This window comes from Varanus komodoensis, unplaced genomic scaffold (assembly GCF_004798865.1).
Source record: "Varanus komodoensis strain SLA01 unplaced genomic scaffold, ASM479886v1 scaffold1, whole genome shotgun sequence".
NCBI classification, from domain to species: domain Eukaryota; kingdom Metazoa; phylum Chordata; class Lepidosauria; order Squamata; family Varanidae; genus Varanus; species Varanus komodoensis.
The window spans coordinates 75,652,807-75,669,552 of NW_025335268.1; the positions used below are offsets into that span (position 1 = coordinate 75,652,807).

Sequence of the window (16,746 nt, forward strand, 5' to 3'; positions counted from 1 at the left end):
GCCCTCGGGACAACAGCCCTGCGAGGTGGGCCGGGCCCGCCGCCCCAGAGTCTCCTCGTGAGCCCCGTGGCCAGCGAGGAGCAGAGCCCTGCTCTCCGAGCGGCCCGCCCTCGCAGCTGCCCCCGCGGCCTCGCTGCCTGGGTCGAGTCCCCCGCACGGCTGCCCGTTGCGCATGGCGTGGGCCACAGGGCAGCTGCCGGCCGTGCTGGCGCAGAGGGCGCTCCCCGTGGGCGCCCCGCCACACGAGTCCCCGCCGGCTTGGGGCCGCGGGTTGCATAGCTGCTTTTTGGCAGCGTGACTCGCCCTTCCCGGCCGGGCTGCCCCTCCTGCTCGCTGGCTCCGGCCGCAGGAAGAGGCGGAGGCGGGTGGCTGCCCCGCCGCGGCGGCCGGGAGCGCTCGGCCAGCCAGGGACCGGATCCGGTGTGGCCACAGCCCCGGCCTTCAGTGTGGCTTGGCAAGGGCCCGGCGTCCGGGCAGAGGGCCCAGGCAGAGGACGTGGGGCAGGCTCAGCGCGGCTTTCCGGCTGGCTGTGCTGTGGGCCCGCGCACGGGGAAGCAGCTGCTGAAGCGCGGCACCCGCAGGCCGTGCCCACACCGCTCTCCCGGCGCATTCCTCAGTCCACCCACGCTGGACGGGCCGGGGAGGCCCAGGCCGAGGCCGAGGCCCTGGGCTGCCTCCTGCCGAACCCGAGCAGCAGCCGCTGCCTCGCCTTGGACACTGGCCCGTTCTTCATGGCTGGAGAGGCCTTCCCCACCTTGCCCCTGTCGCGGAGTGGGGGTGCGCCTGGCCACAGCCCCCCGCCTGTGCTGCACCACGCATAGAAGGCTGTCGGGGTCAAAGCAAGGGTATTTATTGTTTTTTATTTAAATTTTAAAGGCAAGGAGGTCTGTTGCCATCACCCACCAACTGTTTTGTGAATGGCCAGTGTAAGTAAAGAAGCAACCGCTGCCTGTGCTTTCTGCGTTTCAGTTCTTTCTGGCTGCGGAATGCGCAGCCCCCGCAGCCGTGTGTGTGTGTGTTGTCCACAAATGTGTAGCCCGAGTAGCCGTGTCAGTCTTCGCACTGCGAGGTGGCCGTGGCTGAGCCGCCTCCCCTCCGGGCTCTGCTTTCTCCGCAGCGGGGGGCTCAGCAACCTCCTGTACAGGTGCACGCTGCCCGACCACGTGGCCGTCGCGGAGAACGAACCGCGCCAGGTCCTGCTGCGCATCTACGGAGTCATCCTTCAGGTGGGTGGTGCCGTGGAGCTTCCTGGCTCCCCCGATCCACGTGGATGGATCCTCAGGGCCTCGGCGGGGGCGTGTCCTTGAGACCCCCCCCATGGCACAGGCCCTCACCAAACCCCCCCGTCTCCAACTTGGTCCCGGATGGGGGGGGGGTCTCCTGCCTGGCTGCCGCTTTCTGTGCTGGGAGCCGGTCGTGCGCTGGTCATCGGTGTCCGTGATTCGAGGCTGCGGAGGCTCACGTGGTGCTCAAGTCTTCCCGGGGCTGCTCCCCTTCTCTCTCTCAAACAACAGGCAGCTTTTTGCCCAAAGCGATTTCCAATGTACATCCATCAAGCTGTAGCCAGCAAAGAAAGAGCCTGGGCATGCACAGAGCAGTTTGTTGAACCCAAACTAGGGGCTGTTTCCAAGAGCCCCCCCTTTTGGGTAACCCTGGGCCGCAGTGCTCTGGGAGTGCCCCTCTGGAGGTGGGCGGGCCCCCTCGCTGTGCCCAGGCCCCCTGGCTGGCCACCTCCCCCAGCACCGCATCATGGGGTCCGGAGTCAGACCAGGCTGCTCCAGCTCCTCTTCCATGTCCCCCCTCCAGACCTTGAGAACCGCGCTCCCTCCTCCACCTGAGGCCACCCTTCCCAGCTCCACCGTCCTCATCCGGAGCCAGTGCCCCCCGGCCCCGAAACCTGCTCCAAGAGCAGCGGGCTCGTGCATTTCCAGCGGGGGCCTTCCGTTCTTGGAGTGCAGGGACTGGGCATGGGGTGCTGGTGTGGCCTACACCCACCCACCATGGTCCCTCGGCACGGTTTGGTGAGCTGGCCTCAGTGCCATCTGGCCCACTTGCCCCACTGGTGGCACGCCCATGCTGCTGCCACGGGATGCCAGCCTGCCACAGTTCTGTGGCCCTCCCTGGTCAGGCCCGGAGACCCTTTCCTTGCAGGCCGCTCCAGCCGGTCCAGAGCAGGAGTCCCTCTTGGGGAGAGGACTGGGCGCCCGAGTGGGGCCGGCCCGGCCCGGCCCGGCCAGGAGGATTCCACGCGGTTGCCTTTCCTCCCACAGGGTGTCGACTCACTGGTCCTCGAGAGCGTCATGTTCGCCATCCTGGCTGAGCGGGCGCTGGGGCCACGGCTCTACGGCATCTTTCCTCAGGGTCGCCTGGAGGAGTACATCCCGGTAGGGCACCCTCTCCGCCGTCCGTGCGCAGCCCCGAGAGCAGAGGGGAGCCGATCGGCTGCGGCGTTCCCTGCCCGTGACTGCCGAACACGCCCCGCCCCGGCCCCTCCAGACCTGGCGGGCACAGGGGAAGCCTCCCGCTGTCCCGAGTGGCCCCCTTGCGTTCGGGTGTCCGCGGGCCATGCTCCATGCCCGGAGCAAAACGAGCCGGCTTGGCTTCTCCAAGCTGTGGTGGCCTTTCGGGAGCCACGGCACGCACGGCATGGGTTATATGCCGGCCACTGCGTGCTGTCGGCGCGCTGCATCATCGGGCCCGGGGACGCGGCTGCCGACAACCTGCAGGCTGTTGGCGGGGTCCAGCAGCCACACTGCCCAAGGTGCGCTGCGGGCCGAAATGGTTGAGGGCCGCAGCTCGCCTGCGCCCGTTTGTCACACCGGCTGGCAGCGGAGCACTCGTCTCCCGAACCGCCCTTTCTCGTGCGGGGGGCTGCCCGCCCGCCGCCTCAGGCCCCCCATGGCTCCTCCCGCCAGAGCCGCCGCCTGCTCACGGAGGACCTGCCGGAGCCCAGCATATCGCGGGAGATCGCCTCCAAGATGGCTCGCTTCCACGGCATGGTGATGCCCTTCAACAAGGAGCCCAAGTGGCTGTTTGGGACGATGGAGAGGTAGCGCCCGCGGGGCAGTGGGGGGGCCCCGGGGGCACGTGGTGTGGGAGCTCCCAGAACTGTCCTGGAGGCATGTGGCTTGGACTGGGGCGCCTCTCCCTCGCTCGGAGGCGCAGGCCTCGCGTGCGTGCCCCCTCGAAGGAGCCTCCCGCCGGTGCTCTCCGTTCCAGCGCGGGGGTCCAGTGGGCCCTTGCGCAGGGCAGAGCGGCAGCACTCTGGGGTGTGGGGGGGGCTGGGCAGGGCACAGGCCCCCTCCGCTCCTGGGCTGGGGGTGTCGGCAGCAGAGTCCTCATTGCCCCCCCAACAGGTACCTGAAGCAGATCTCCGAGCTCACCTTCCCGCAGGAGGCCCAGCTGCAGAAGCTCCGTAAACTCAAGGCATACAACCTGGAGGCAGAGATGCGCAGCCTCAGGTGCGTGGGGGGGTGGCGGCGGTGCAGGAAGCTGGTGTGGGGGCCTGGGCCGGGGCTCCCCGGTCCCCTGAGCCCCGCCTCTGCCCCCCAGGTGCACTGGGCACCTGCCCGCTCTGCCAGCACCGACCCTCCTGAGCCAGGCCGCTGGAGGCGTTTGCGCATGAGACGGGCGGAGGGGCCTGTGTGCCCTGCGGGCAGTTGGCCAGTGGGGGGCGCCAGATGAGCAGCGTGTGGCAGGAGGGGGAGCCCAGTCGGCCGCCCCCTGGTGCAGGACGGGGAGCTCCGCTGGGGCCTTGGGGGGCCGGCGCGCCTGTGGCTGCGAGGGGCCCGGGATGGAAAGGCTTCCCGCTTGTTCTGGGGGCCCCTCACTGCTCCCCTCCAGGCGTGTCCTGGGGGGGCCGATGCGAAGTGGTGCCTCCGCTCACCCAGCCCTCTTGCTCCCCCCCGCGTTGCAGGGCTCTGCTCGAAGCCACTCCGTCCCCTGTGGTCTTTTGCCACAACGACGTGCAAGAAGGTGAGCTGCCGACTGCGGGGGGGGCGGGGGGCTCTCGCCTGGGGCTTCTGCTGGTGGGGAGAGGATGGGACGGAGCCCCTGGGGCCGGGGGAGTGAGGCCGTGCGGGGCCGCAGCCTCTGGGGGCGGGGTGGTTGTGCCCCCCCCCCCCGCTGACCAGCGCCCTGCCTCCCTGCCCCAGGGAACATCCTGCTCCTGGCCGGGCGCGGGGCCGCGCCCACCGACCGCCTCATGCTGATCGACTTCGAGTACAGCAGCTATAACTACCGGTGAGTGGGGGCGGGGGGCTGCTCGGGGGCCCTTCTGGGGGGCGGCCCGGAGGCCCCGGCCTGCCCCGGCGTGTGTGACCGCTGCCACCCGCCCGCCCTCGGCTCTCCTGCAGGGGCTTCGACATCGCCAACCACTTCTGCGAGTGGGTGTACGACTACAGCCACGGCCAGTGGCCCTTCTACAGGTCCCGCCCGGAAAACTACCCCAGCCACGGCCAGCAGGTACGCGCCCGCACCGCCTGCGCCCCTCGGGGCCGTGGGGCCGGGACGGCTGTGCCCCGGGAAGGCGGGAGCGCCGCGGGGCCCCTCGGGTCTGGGGCAGCCTGTTGCCCGGCCGGGTGCCGGCCGGGGAGCGCCTGCGGCCACGTGTGGCCCTGCCTTCGGGCGGACAGCTGGGGGGTCGCTTCGCCTGTGGGGGCTTTCCTGTTGCATAAAACAGACCCCGAAAGCCCCCCCCCCCGCCCTCTGGAGCTCCGTCTGCTGAGGCAGGCCTGGGGCAGCTGAGGGGGTTCACCCCCACCCCCCCCTTAGGCTTCCTCACAAAACAGTAAGAACCCTTTGCTGTGAGTTTGCTGGAGAGCGGAAAAGCCCCCCTGGGAGGGAAGGAGGGAGCGTGTGGGTGGGGAATCTTGGAGCAGCACGGGGAGGGGAGGGGCCGCATTCCGGCTGGGGGAGGAGAGCCAGGTCGGGGAGGGGGCTGCGCTGCGCTGCGCTGTGGGAGGCCTTTCCGGCTCCTGGCCCCTCCAGCTTGCGGTCTTCCTGCAGCTGCATTTTATCCGGAGCTACCTGGAGGAAGCAGGTGGGGGTGACGCCCCTGCCTCCCCCGAAGAGCAGGAACGGATCGAGGCCGCGATGCTCCTGGAGATCAGCCGGTCAGTGCTGCGCAGCACAGAGGCACGGCGGGGGCGCTCTCCTCTGAGGAGACCCTCTGCCACCCCCCGCGCCCCACCCGATCCCTGCCTGGGACTGCTGGGCCCGCTCTCAGAGGCGCATGCAGAGTGCCCCCATTTTGTGAAGAACAGGCTCGAACGTGTGAACTGGGGCGCCTGCTCAGGGAATGATCTGGACGGGCAGCTCCAGCGCCCGCCCCTCTCAGCAGGGCTTCTTTGGCCTCCGTGGGGCTTCCTTTGCCTCCCCCTAGAGGGAGAGCCTCTCCCCGGCCTCTCCCTCCCCTCAGGGCACGGTACCCTTCAGCCCCCAAAGACAGTGGCGGAAAGGAGGGTGTGCGTTTTGACTGTGCCCCCGAGGCCGTTCCAGCCTGCCGCGCCTCCCCAGGCCTGAGAGCTGGGCTTCCGGGCCCTGCTTTCCGTCCAGCGTGGCATAGGCAGAATTCGGGAGGCGCGTGGCGGGCCGGCGAGCGCCGCCACGGTTTCCACCGGCACCCACTTCCCAAGCAGCAGCATCGCTGCCCCCCCACCCCCGGAAAGCCAGGGACAGCCTGCCGCTCCTCTGAATGGGTCTGTCGTGCTGCTGAGCAAAAAGCCCCCCGGAGTGGCGTCGGCACATCCGGGAAAGGAAGGTGCTCGGGCGGAATCAAGGACGAGAGCCTTGCCTTGCGGGGAGCTGGGGGGCCAAGCGGCCCCTGTGCTGGGCTGGAGGAGCAGCCCTGCCTGGGGCTCCTCCCCTTGTGTGCTGCACCTGGGGTCCCCTGCCCTCTGCCCCGAGCACTGCCCCCGAGTGGGGTGGAGAGGGCTGCCCGGGCTCCACGGGGTCCTCTTGGCACTGCCCCTGCCCCCCGCGAACGAGGGCTGTGCCATGCGCTGCTTGCGCTCGGAGGGGAAGGAAAGCGCCTGGCTCCCCCAAGGCCAGGCAGGAAAAGCCGCCTCTCCATCCCCCCAGGTTCACCATGGCCTCCCACTTCTTCTGGGGCTTGTGGTCCATCTTGCAGGCCAAGATCTCCACCATTGAGTTTGGCTACCTGGTGAGTAGAGTTGGGGGGGCCAGCTGGGGGGGGGGGGGACCCTCGCCTGCCTGCTGAGAAGGGGAGGGGTGGCCCGCTGTGGGGCTGCCCCTTCACATGCTCAGAGTGGCTCAGCGAGGGTAGGGGCTCCCCTCCTGCTTTCGAGACCCGTCTGGAGAAGTGACGTGTCTGCAGAGCTACCACAAACCAGGCCAGTGGAGGGTCGCTGCTTTGGATGGAGGGAAGATCCAGGCTTCCAGGGGAATGCGGGTGGTGCCATACTATGCCTGGGGTGCAGACGGGGCTGCAGGGCACCTCCCAGCTGTCCCGGGGGGGGGGGGCTTTGTACGATGGCACATCTCCAGCCAGCGGGCGCGGAAGCAGCAAGTTAGTGCGATCTGCCGCGGTTCCTAGAGCGTGGGCTTGGCCCAGCCCCGTTGCGGGGAATTTGGCTTCTTGGCCCACCATGGCGATTCTGAAGAAACCCCCCGGGATGCAGATCGCACAGTGGCGAGGCCCGTGGCGGGGTGGGGGGGTGCAGGACCTCACGTCGCTCTCCCCTCCGCCCAGGAGTACGCACAGTGCCGCCTCGAGGCCTACTTCCAGCAGAAGGCGCTGTGCGAGTGAGCGGGGCCGGCCGGCCTCCGGAGGACGAGGCCCTTGGCGGACGTCAGCTGGACCACGCTCCCCGAGGACGGCGGGACTGGCCGGCCCAGCCCCGTTCCGAAGCAGCGCTTGCCTTCGGCGGCTGGCTGGATGAGGCCGGGGCCACGGAAGCGGGAAGGATGCTGGTGCATTTCCGCCTCGGCGTTTGACGGAGGACGGGGTGGTGACAGGTGGCTCGCAGGGGACAGGAGGTCTCTGCCCTTCGGGGCTGGACAGAGGGACTGCCCCGGCCACCTCCGCCGGCCTGCTGCCCCCGCCTGCCGCCTCGCCACGTGCCCACACATTCCTTCCCCGGCTGACGGGAGATGTGCCCACATTCCACCCTTCCCTGCGCGCCCCGAAGCGCCGCCCTGTCCAGCCGCCTCCACCCCACCGCCTCCTGTGCCTGGTCTCGGCTGGCGCGCCTGACGTGACGCCCTCGGGCGGCAGCCTGGGAAAGGGAGTGGCACGCCGTCGTCTGGAGCCAAGGGCTGCGGCGCGAGAGCCGGCCCGGCCCGGCCCGGGAGCATTCCCTCACCGTCGCGTGTGCCGCTTGCCGTGGCCTGGCCGCGGCGTTCCTTGCCCCAGCGTATGGCCCTGGAGGGACGCGTGGGGGCCGGGCCGGGCCAGCCGACACTTGGGAGCAGCCGAGCGGAGCTTGGGGGCCCACTGGGCATGGGAAGGCCCCACGCCGCCCTTTCCTGCCCGTGGAGGGTGCCACCCCACAGCTGGTGCAGCCCGGCAGGCTCCGGATAGCGTGGTGAGGCAGAGGAAGAGGCCGGTAGCTGGCTGTCGAGCGGCTCCTGTGGGGCCCTCCTGCCCTGGGCAGTGCCCGGGCCGCCTGGCACCACGCGCGTGGGCCCCGGACCAAGGGCTGGCCCACATCCTGTGTCCTCCTGTCGTGGGGAGGGAGAGGGGCAGCGCGCCCGGAGCATTCGCACCATTCCTGGGGAAGAGGCGGGCTTGCGCGCTGGGTTGTGCGGAAGGAAGCCGCCTGAGCCGGCTCGCTTTGCCAGGCCGAGTCTGTCCAGCAGGGGGCCGGCAATCCGGGGGGCGGCTCTGCCCCGGAACCACTTGCAGTGCCTGCCCGCCCTCTGTCCTCGGGCCACTTTTTCTACCGTTCCTGATCAATAATGGGATATAAACTTTCTAGCCCCAATAAACACCCGGCCCTCTGGGCCACCAGACGCCCTTCGCTGTCTTGCGGCACTGCTGCGTTACTCTTTGCTCGGGAAGTTTCCAGCCGGCCCGGCAGAGAAGTCGACGGGCTCGGCCGCCGCCGAGAGGGCGAGCGCACCGGGGGCCCCGCGCCGCCTTGTGGGGGCCGCTCCTTTCCCTTCCCGCCCGCGGCCGAAGGCGGGCCGGATCGCTCGAGAGGAACGGCTGGATCGGTCCCTTCCAGCCCTTCCTGCCCAACCGCAATCGCCCCCCCAAGCCCCCCGCCCTCCCCGGGGATGTTCTGCGCACTCGGCGGTGCCCCGCCTGCTGGGGGACCTGGAAAACGGGTAGGCGGTGGAGCGCCCCGTTCCGCTGGCGGTCCCACGGGGGTGGCCCGCCTTCCGCCCGGCGGCTCCCTGCTTCCCGATCGGTCACCGGGGGCCGCCGTGGGGCTCGGGCAGGGGCTTCACTCGGCTGCTGCTCGGGCGCGCCCGCGGGGGCTGGAGCGGGGCGGCTGCCTTTCCTGGGCACCGCGTCCCAGCCTGCGGCGGAGGAAGCGCGGCCGGCGGGGCGGCGCGGGGGGGGCCGGGCTTCCCGCGGGGGCGTGAGCGGGGCTGCAGGCTGGGGGCCGCCAGGGGGGGGCTGCAGGCTGGGGGCCGCCAGGGGGCGCCCTCCCTCCACCCACCGCGGCCGACGGCGCCCGCCTCTCGCTCCAGCGGCGGCCCGGCTTCGGGGGGGGGGCGGCTCGGAGCGCGCCTTGCCGGAGAAGGCAGACCGGCTTCGCGGGGCTCCGCCTCAGTCTTGGCAAGGCCCATGGCGTCTGAGACCGAATGGGGCGGAGGTCGCCCCTCCGGCTCATCCTCGCGTGCTTCCACGTGACCTGTGGCGGCACTCCCCCCCCCCCCTTCCCAAGCACCAGTCTTCTCCAACCTGGCGCTCTCCAGACGTGTTGAACCACAACACCATCAGTCTCAGAGCTGCGGGCCACACATCTGGCGGCGGCAGGCCGGGGGGGGGGCTGCTGGGGGCGCTGCCCCCTGTAGGCAAGATCAGCCCAGGCGAATGGCATTCCGGCTTTCCCCGCGCAGCTGTCCTTCGATTCCAGTGGAAACGGTGGAGTGAAGCTGAAGAACAATATCACAAGAAACGAACAGGGCCAACTGCCCGGGTTTGGCGGTTCACGTTCCAGGCACGCCAGAAAATGCTCTGTAAGGACAATGCGTAAGAACTTGCAAAAGATGCAGAATACACAAGGGAATCGGATAATCGTCAGCAAGCCAGGAAGCAGCAGGCTATCTGGAGAGTCCTGTACATGAGCGAACCAGAACGGAGGTGGGTGGTAGATTCGCGTCTCCCGAACACAAGACCTGCATTAACAGAACCCTGGAATGGTAGAGCTGGAGGAGGCCAGAAGGCCCCCGGGTGCAGCCCCTGCTCAGCGCGGGACACCAAGTTACACCATCCACCGCGGTGCAATTCGCCCCGCTGCAAGTGTCTTTAACCCGGTGCTAAAAGCCGGCTGCAAAGAAAGCCTATATATGGTCCAGAAAGCGAGTGATGAAGGGAGCTGGGTAATCAGAAGCAACGCGTCTGTGAAGGGAAACAGCCACTCGCCATTCCCACCAGGATGCAAGCCAAGGAATTTTCCTAGCAGGCTCTGCATGCTGTGAATGTTGTCCACAGCCAAAATCATTTGTACTTCCCGTAGCCGGAAAATACGTGCCGAGGGCGCTTACAAGACGTGGCAGTACGTTTGGGGCACGGGGTAAGACTTGGCCTGGCAACGGCTTGTTGCACGAAGCTGCAACGGGTCGAGGCCTCTGCCCGCATTTGCTGGGCCCGTTCCCACATGACGCCAGCCCTGCGGTTTACGGGGCACTGGGCTGCCGGGCGTGCGCACGCCCAGCGCTGCAGCCTTCGCCCCGCAACCACGCCGGCCTTTTGCAACTGGGACGCCTGAACCAGCAGTGGGAAGACTCCAAGCGAGGGGAACGTGCAGCGTGGGGCCCCCACCCACCCAGTGTGCCCAGAGGCCCTCCCCGCGCATCACCCCCAACTCTGGTCAGCCCTGGCTCGTGCCCTCAGCCCGGCCCTGGCCCGAGCCTGCGGCCCTCCGTGACCACGGTCAGCCCCTGGCCGGGGCGGCCACAAGTGCAGGATAAAAATAGCCCTGGCCTTCAGCTGGCCCCATGCTCTGGCCGACACGCTCGCTCGCGCAGCGGCCGAAGTTCTGCCACGGCCCCGGCTGGCCTCCCCCAGCCATGCCCCGTGGGGGGTGGTACGCTGTCCCCTTGGAGGGGCTGTGTGCTGCACTAGCCTGGCTGGGCTTGGCCCGACTCGCCGAGCGTGCCCTGGGCTGGCTGGCCTGCGCCCCCCACGCCGTGTGGCGTCTGTGGCTGGGCCTCTGCAAGGGCGCACCTCCCCGGGCCCACTCCCGGGCCCCGGGGCCTCTTCCAGAGCCCTGGGAGGGCCGCCCTGACCTGAGGGTCTACCGGGGAGGAGGCGGCGATCCGGAGCTGCTCACTGTCCACACAGCCCCCCACAGCTTCCAGGTATGCACTGGGGGCGGCCCCCGGGACAGGCGCTGGGGGGCGGGAATTTTGCAAGACCTCTGTGGGAGCCTCCTGCGCTGGCCCCTATGGTGGCACGAGCCAAGAGCCCTGCAGCCATGGGCGCGGCAGCCCCGGGTCAGAACAGGATCCGGGCCGCCCCAGAAGGCTCCCGAGGAGCAGGGTGGCCTCTGCCAGCTTTCTCCTCCAACTGGCGCAGGCCCTGCCGTGGCAGGGGGAGCGAGCCAGGCTCTCCAGAGACCACGAGTGGGCCACCGAGGCAGCTCAGTGCGGCAAGCCGGCCAGGCTGCCCCTGGCACCTGCAAGACGCCTGGACGGTGCCCACGAGAGCGGAGCCAGCCGAAGGTGCTTGCCCGTGCGGCCGTGAGGCACGGGGCTCCCACTCGTCTCCCAGCCCAGCTGCTCAGCCCTCTCCCCCCTCCCCATGCCTGGCAGGTGGACCTGGCCGCGCTGGCAACAGAGAGCGGCTACTTCGAGGCCCTCGCAAGATCCTGCATGCAGGAGACGTCGGAGAGACGGCTGGACTTGGGCCACGTCCCCTCGGCCACCTTCCGGGCCATCCTAGAGTGGGTGTTCTTTGGCCACTTTGCGCTGGCGGAGGAAGAGCTGCTGCCGGCCATACAGGCCGCCGGGTACCTGCTCCTGCCCAGGTTCCTGAGCCGGTGCCTGCTGGCGCTGCGGCCGCTGCTGGGCCCCCAGAACTGCCTGGCGTACCTGCACTCCGCGGAGGCCGTGGGCTGCCCCGAGCTGCGGGCAGAGGTGTGCCGGTACCTGAGCGCCCACCTGCTGGAGCTGGCGGAGCCCGTCACGGCCGGGCTGGCCCCGCCGCTGCGGGAGGAGCTGGCCCGCCTGCGCCTGGGAAGCCTGCCCCAGCTCTGCGTGCTGCGCGCGGAGAACGTCAGCAAGCTGCAGCCGGGCGCCACGCTGGGGCCTCTGCAGGGCCTGTACCGCCGCCCGCTGCCCCCCGAGGAAGGCGACTGGCGCTGCGCCACCCGCCTGCCCTTCCAGGCCGACAAGTGGAGCTTCAGCGCCGCGCAGCTCTTCAACTACCTCTTCCTCGTGGGGGGCTACCGAGAGAGACACGGGGCCCGCGGCTTTGCCTTCCGCATGGCGGCCTTCCGCTACAACCCCCTGACAGACGCGTGGCAGGCCACCGCCACCCCCAGCAAGGTCAGCACCCCTCCGCCGCCCCTCTCGCGCTGGGGCGGCTTCTGTGGCCTGGGCTGAGCCGGAGCCGGAGCTGCAGGTGGCTTTTCCGGTGCAAGCGCACGCCTGCCTCCAGGTGCGTGCCTGCACATGTGAACCAGGCCTTTCAGCAGGCGCAGCCACCTCCAGCCCCGCTAGCTGGAGACGGGGAGGGGAGGGGAGGGTGGGGGGCGGTGGCTGTGGCTGTGGGAAAGGGGTGTGCTGGGGGGCGCCCTCACTCCGCCCCACCCCTAGGCCCAGCTGAAAAGCCCCTGCACAGGGACCTGTTCCCGGTGCCTGCCTCGGTAAGTGAGCCAAGTCACGCGTGCAGTTGGCGCTCGGGGCCCCGGCCTCCAGCTCCCGGGTGTGCTTCTGAGCCGAGGCCCTTGCTGCCCGGGCACCCCGGCCCTCCTCGCCGCGTCCCACCCCCACCGCCTCCTCCTCCTCTCGCAGCGCCGGCGCCACTTCAGCACTGCCGTGTCCGGGCAGTTCATCTTCGCCATCGGAGGCTGGTACCTGGACTCGCTGCTGGCGCCGGACAGCAGCACCTGCCTGCACAGGGCGGTGGAGCGCTACGACCCCTGGGCGGACCGCTGGACCTTCGTCTCCCCCCTGCCGCTGGGCGGCACCTCGTTCACCATCTCCCTGGCCCACAGCCTGCCGCTCTGCATGGCCCACGCCGGCTCCATCTACGCCCTGGGCAGCCTGCGGCACACCGGCGAGAAGCTCCTGCTGCACTACTGCGTGGCCACTGGTGAGGAGGGGGGGCCTGCAGGCTTCCGGGCTCGGCATCCCCAGAAAGCCCCCGTACCTGGCGCGGTCTGGTCCCGCGCCCAGTCCCTGGGAAATGCCCTGAAGGAAACAGGGGGGGGGGGGGCTCGAAGGGCACGAGGCTCAGTGCAGCGTCCGGTAAAGTTGGGCCGTCTGCACATGGGCAGTTTGCCAGCAATTCCCACCAGCCCCAGTAGAATATTAATACAATAGGCTAAAATGCAACATGAGTAATTAAAATGCGCAGAGGCGTAAAATGTAGTAAACTCCACAAGTGAAACAAAACTCCAAACATAGAGTTAGATTAAATTATTACAATTCATTAATGCCCATTAATCTCAATTTGAGTAGATTTATCGCAGCTGCCCAAAAGCTTCCCACTTTCTGTGGCTGCAGCAGGTTCTGTGTTGCTCATCGGCCCTCCCCGGAGCACTTGGGGGTTCACCGTGAAGGCCGCAGCCCCGGGGGCTCCACCAGCCCCAGGGGACACCCTGTTCCTTCTCCATCTCCCACCCGGGAGGCCGAGGCTGGTACACGCACCCTTGCCTGAGGAACGCTTTCCTAAATTTTGGGACAGGCCCCCGGGCGGCTGCCCGCCCGCGATCCCGAAGGGCGGCTCCGCTTAGCAGCTACGCGCCCTCAAGGCGCCTCAGTTGCCGTGCGCTCTTTCCTGCCCGGATGCTTCTCAGCATCAAGATGGTGCAGCTGCTCGCTGAGCTGAGCTGAGCGGTCCACTTCGCGTGGCGGTTGCGGCGGGCGCGGGCAAGGCGCGGGGGGGCGGGCTCTAGGGAAGCCACCGAATTTGGAACCGATTCAGAGAGGCGATTCCCCGCTGCGGGGATCGGCTGCCCGGCGGGGCGGGGCGGGGCGCCCGTCCGCCTGCTCGAGGCGGCGGCGCGGGGTGCGGGCCACGGGCGGCGGCGCTCTCACGCGGCGCTCTCCTCTCCTCTCCCTCCTCCTCCTCTCCCCCCCCCCGCTTCCCTTGCAGACACGTGGCAGGAGCTGCGCCCGAGCCTGGCGCGCGCCGACGCCGACCTGCCCGCGCTCTGCTTCCTGGGCGGGGCGGAGCCGCTGTACGTGGTGGGCAGCGGCGCGCGCGGGACCGTGGTGGCCGCCTTCAGCCCGGGCGCCCGGCGGTGGGGCGCGGCGCGGGAGCTGCCCGGGCGCGGCGCGGCGGGGCAGGGCGTGGCGCGCGACGGCCTGCTCTACGTGGCCTCGCCGGACCGCGGCGCCGTCCTGCAGCTGGAGCTGGGCGGCCCGCGCTGCCGGGAGCTGCCGCCGCCGCCCTTCCCGCTCTCCTACGAGGCCTTCTGCATCCTCCACTTCCCCGGCGCCCCCGAGGGCCGCAGCCCGGGGCGCGCCGGGGCCTTGCAGTCCGACGCCGGCTGAGCCGAGGCCCGTGGCCGCCGCCCTGCCGGCAGGATCGCGTGGCCCGGTGCGCAACGCGCGCAGAGCGGCGGCGGCGTTTCCAGTCGACGCGCCCAAGTGCGATCCCAGAGCAGGCGGGGGGCGGCCAGAGACACCCCCCTCGGGCCCAAGTGCGATCCCAAAGCAGGCGGGGGGCGGCCAGAGACACCCCCCTCGGGCCAGGCCCGCGCGCCCGCCTGGCGCCCCTCGCTCCGTGGAAAGCCGCCGGGGCTCTCCGTCCGCTTGCGCCTTGACTGGCGCAGTGGCGCGCGTCGTGCCGGCCGAGCCGATGCGGGAGCAGCGGGCGGCGAGAGCGAAGGGGAGGGCGCGCCACCGCCTGCCCGCCCCGCCCCCCCGGCCCGGCCCCCCTTCCGCGCGCCCTCTCACCCAGATTCCTCTGCCTATGAATAGCAGCGGCCGAGCGTGCGCGACAGCTGCCGCGCCGCCCTCGCACCCCCTTCCCTCCCGCCCGCTCGCTCGGGGCCGCCCGGCACACGCACGGCGCGCACGGCGCGGCTGCTCCCGGGCCGCTCTGCCGCGCTCGCGCTTTTCCGGCGCCTCCAAAGCCGACTGCTCTGCCCTGCCCCGCGCCGTGAGCGGAGCGGGGCGCCGCGCTCCGCCTTCCCTGAAGGGGCCTTGCCGGGCCTTGCGTGCAAGACCCCCGCCTCTGGTTGGGGGGCAGTGGCCCCCCTCAGCGTGCTTTTCCAGGGAGCATGGCAGAGCGCCACTGTGCGGGGGGGGGGAGTGCTGGACCGGGGCTCCACTGGGCCCTGCAGCTCGCGGGACTTTGGGCCCCAAACGGGCTCTCGCCCGACCTTCCCCACAGGGTAGTTGTTCTGAGCAGGACGCCCGGAGGAGACCCTGGGGAGCTGCCCGGGTTCCCTGTGAGAGGAAGCAGGTGCCTCCCGCATGCCGTTCCCGGTGGTGGGCCGTGTCACGGGAGCAGCGAGCCCCACCGCAGGCACGTGAGCGCTTGCTCCGCACGCACGGAGTGACCTTGTGTCCTCTCTCCCTGCTTTTGCAAGAGGGACCGGCCTCACCCCTGCTGATTGACTGCCACGCTGGTTTCAATGTGCAATAAACAGTTGATCGAAAAGTGTTAACCATTTATTATGTGATATTAGGTATGCAGTTTTACATTTTAATAGCATTCTTGGTGAAGACATCTCTAACACAGCCCACCACCGCTTAGAGAAGGGTCCTACAGCACCCAGCACGGTTGGATGGAGCGAGGTGGAGCTGCAGAAATCTTTCTCTTTCTAGACCTGTGTGGCATCCGATCCCCAGAGATGTTCTTGTATTAAGCTGTTTGCAAGAATGGCACCCCCAAACATCTTCAGTCATGAAGGGCTGCCGGTCCCGCTTTCACCTGCTTCTTTGAGTCCAGTGCCTGTGTGGGTGGCCCTGAAAGCTGGCAGGACCGCTGGGAGCCCTGGAGCTTGGCTCAGCGGAAGGATGCCTGGGACTGTGCCCTGGCTGGACTACTTCGGGGGCCACAGCCGGCCTCCCCACCTCGCTGCAGCCCACTCTTCTGTGGTGCAGCTCTTACCGGCTCAGCCTGGGTGGCCATTCCCTTCCTTCGCTCTCCAGCTTTCACAGGCACGGAGGGGGCAGCCTGCGTCCCCCATCCTTCCGCTGCCTCTTCCAGGTACGTTTGGGTAAGCGACGTCTGGGGGCACCAGGCTGGGAAGGCTGTGCGGAAACTGCAGGCAGGAGGGCCAGAGTTCGGTGTGGCATCCGTAATCAAGCAGTCAGGCTGCTGGTACCAGGGGAGGGGGTGCTCCCCCAAGAGCTGTCTGCTGGCAAAGCGGTAGCCACCCCCAGAACGGGAGTGGGGTTGCCAGCAGCAGCCCTAGTGACACGAGGAGAACCCCCTTCCTTGACCAGGCTGAATTGGAGTGCATGATACAGGACCTCAGTATCTACACAACAACCCTGTAAGGTGGGCCAGTGTCTCACACACACACACACACACACACACACACTGCCAAGGGGCTCGTCAAAGTCTCCCTGCAGTTCCGTCGGGAGCAGCTCCTGCCTTCCTGCCACTCAGTAGCCAGGGCGCCACTCGCTGCCCTGCCTGCCCCCAAGCCTTCTGCAAAGGTGAAGTAAGGTAATGTCACCTGTACAGGTATGGAGAGGGAAGGCAAAGCCATTTTGAGTGAACGCACATGCAGAGACAGGCGTTCTCCCAAATGGCAAGCTGGGGCGGAGGGAGGGGTGATAGCAGGATTGTTACCATCTCAATTTTTATACGGTGGGTGGGTATACGTTCTGTGTAGTTTACAACCATTCCCGAAAACAAGAAAATAAAATACCATAAAATCAAAGAAGCAACAAAGAACGTTACCAGCTGAAGCACATAGCAAAGAAAGGCCTTGTTGACACAAGGGGGCCTGGGAGGGGGAGTTCCCTCAGCCCCCTGGGTAGCCAGGTAAACCCTTTTAAGTCTTGGCAAAAGCCCTGTCTTAACCTGGGGCCGATAAGATGGCAAGGACAGCAAGGACGGCGCCAGCCGGGCCACGGGGGGGGGTGCTCCATCGTTGGAAGACCCCCCCCCTTGTGGCCACCCTTCAAGCTTCCCCAGGAGAAAGGCCCAGTGGCCAAGCCCGCGTCCGAGTGGAACGTGCTCGGGAGTAGCGCTCAGCGGGCGTCGTGGTCCGAGCCATGCGAGGCTTTCTTGGTTAAAGCACCTTGACTTGCACCTGGCGACATACAGGCAGTGGGCCAGAGCATTCAGGCCCATGGATCCGGGTTATTCTGCCTGTCACTCGGCGCCAGCTGCGGCCCTGGAGCCACCTTCAAGGGCAGCCCCATGCAGCGTGCAACGCGGTAATCCAGCTCAGCAATTACCAGAGCGTAGACCCC

The 16,746-nt window shown here is 68.5% G+C and overlaps 2 protein-coding genes across 4 annotated transcripts; both read left to right on the top strand.

The window, feature by feature from the left end:
* Nucleotides 1-952: 952 nt before the first annotated feature.
* Nucleotides 953-9,550, top strand: CHKB (choline kinase beta). 3 transcript variants are annotated; one of them, XM_044429586.1, is made up of 10 exons: nucleotides 953-1,226; nucleotides 2,271-2,384; nucleotides 2,916-3,049; nucleotides 3,357-3,461; nucleotides 3,917-3,975; nucleotides 4,155-4,242; nucleotides 4,356-4,464; nucleotides 5,008-5,114; nucleotides 6,082-6,163; nucleotides 9,034-9,550. In XM_044429586.1, the coding sequence occupies exons 1-10, from the start codon at nucleotides 987-989 to the stop codon at nucleotides 9,259-9,261; spliced, it is 1,266 nt and encodes a 421-aa protein (XP_044285521.1). In that variant the 5' UTR covers nucleotides 953-986; the 3' UTR covers nucleotides 9,262-9,550. The 3 variants fall into 3 exon arrangements, with proteins under 3 accessions (XP_044285521.1, XP_044285533.1, XP_044285529.1); XM_044429598.1 differs by lacking the exon at nucleotides 9,034-9,550 and adding an exon at nucleotides 6,713-7,977; XM_044429594.1 differs by lacking the exon at nucleotides 9,034-9,550 and adding an exon at nucleotides 6,713-7,977 and having other exon boundaries at nucleotides 6,131-6,163.
* A 656-nt stretch (nucleotides 9,551-10,206) lies between these two features.
* LOC123023815 (kelch repeat and BTB domain-containing protein 13-like) lies at nucleotides 10,207-13,860 on the top strand. Its single transcript, XM_044430854.1, has 4 exons — nucleotides 10,207-10,497; nucleotides 10,951-11,685; nucleotides 12,154-12,454; nucleotides 13,460-13,860. Exons 1-4 carry the CDS (start codon nucleotides 10,207-10,209, stop codon nucleotides 13,858-13,860), a joined length of 1,728 nt encoding a protein of 575 aa, XP_044286789.1.
* Nucleotides 13,861-16,746: the final 2,886 nt, after the last annotated feature.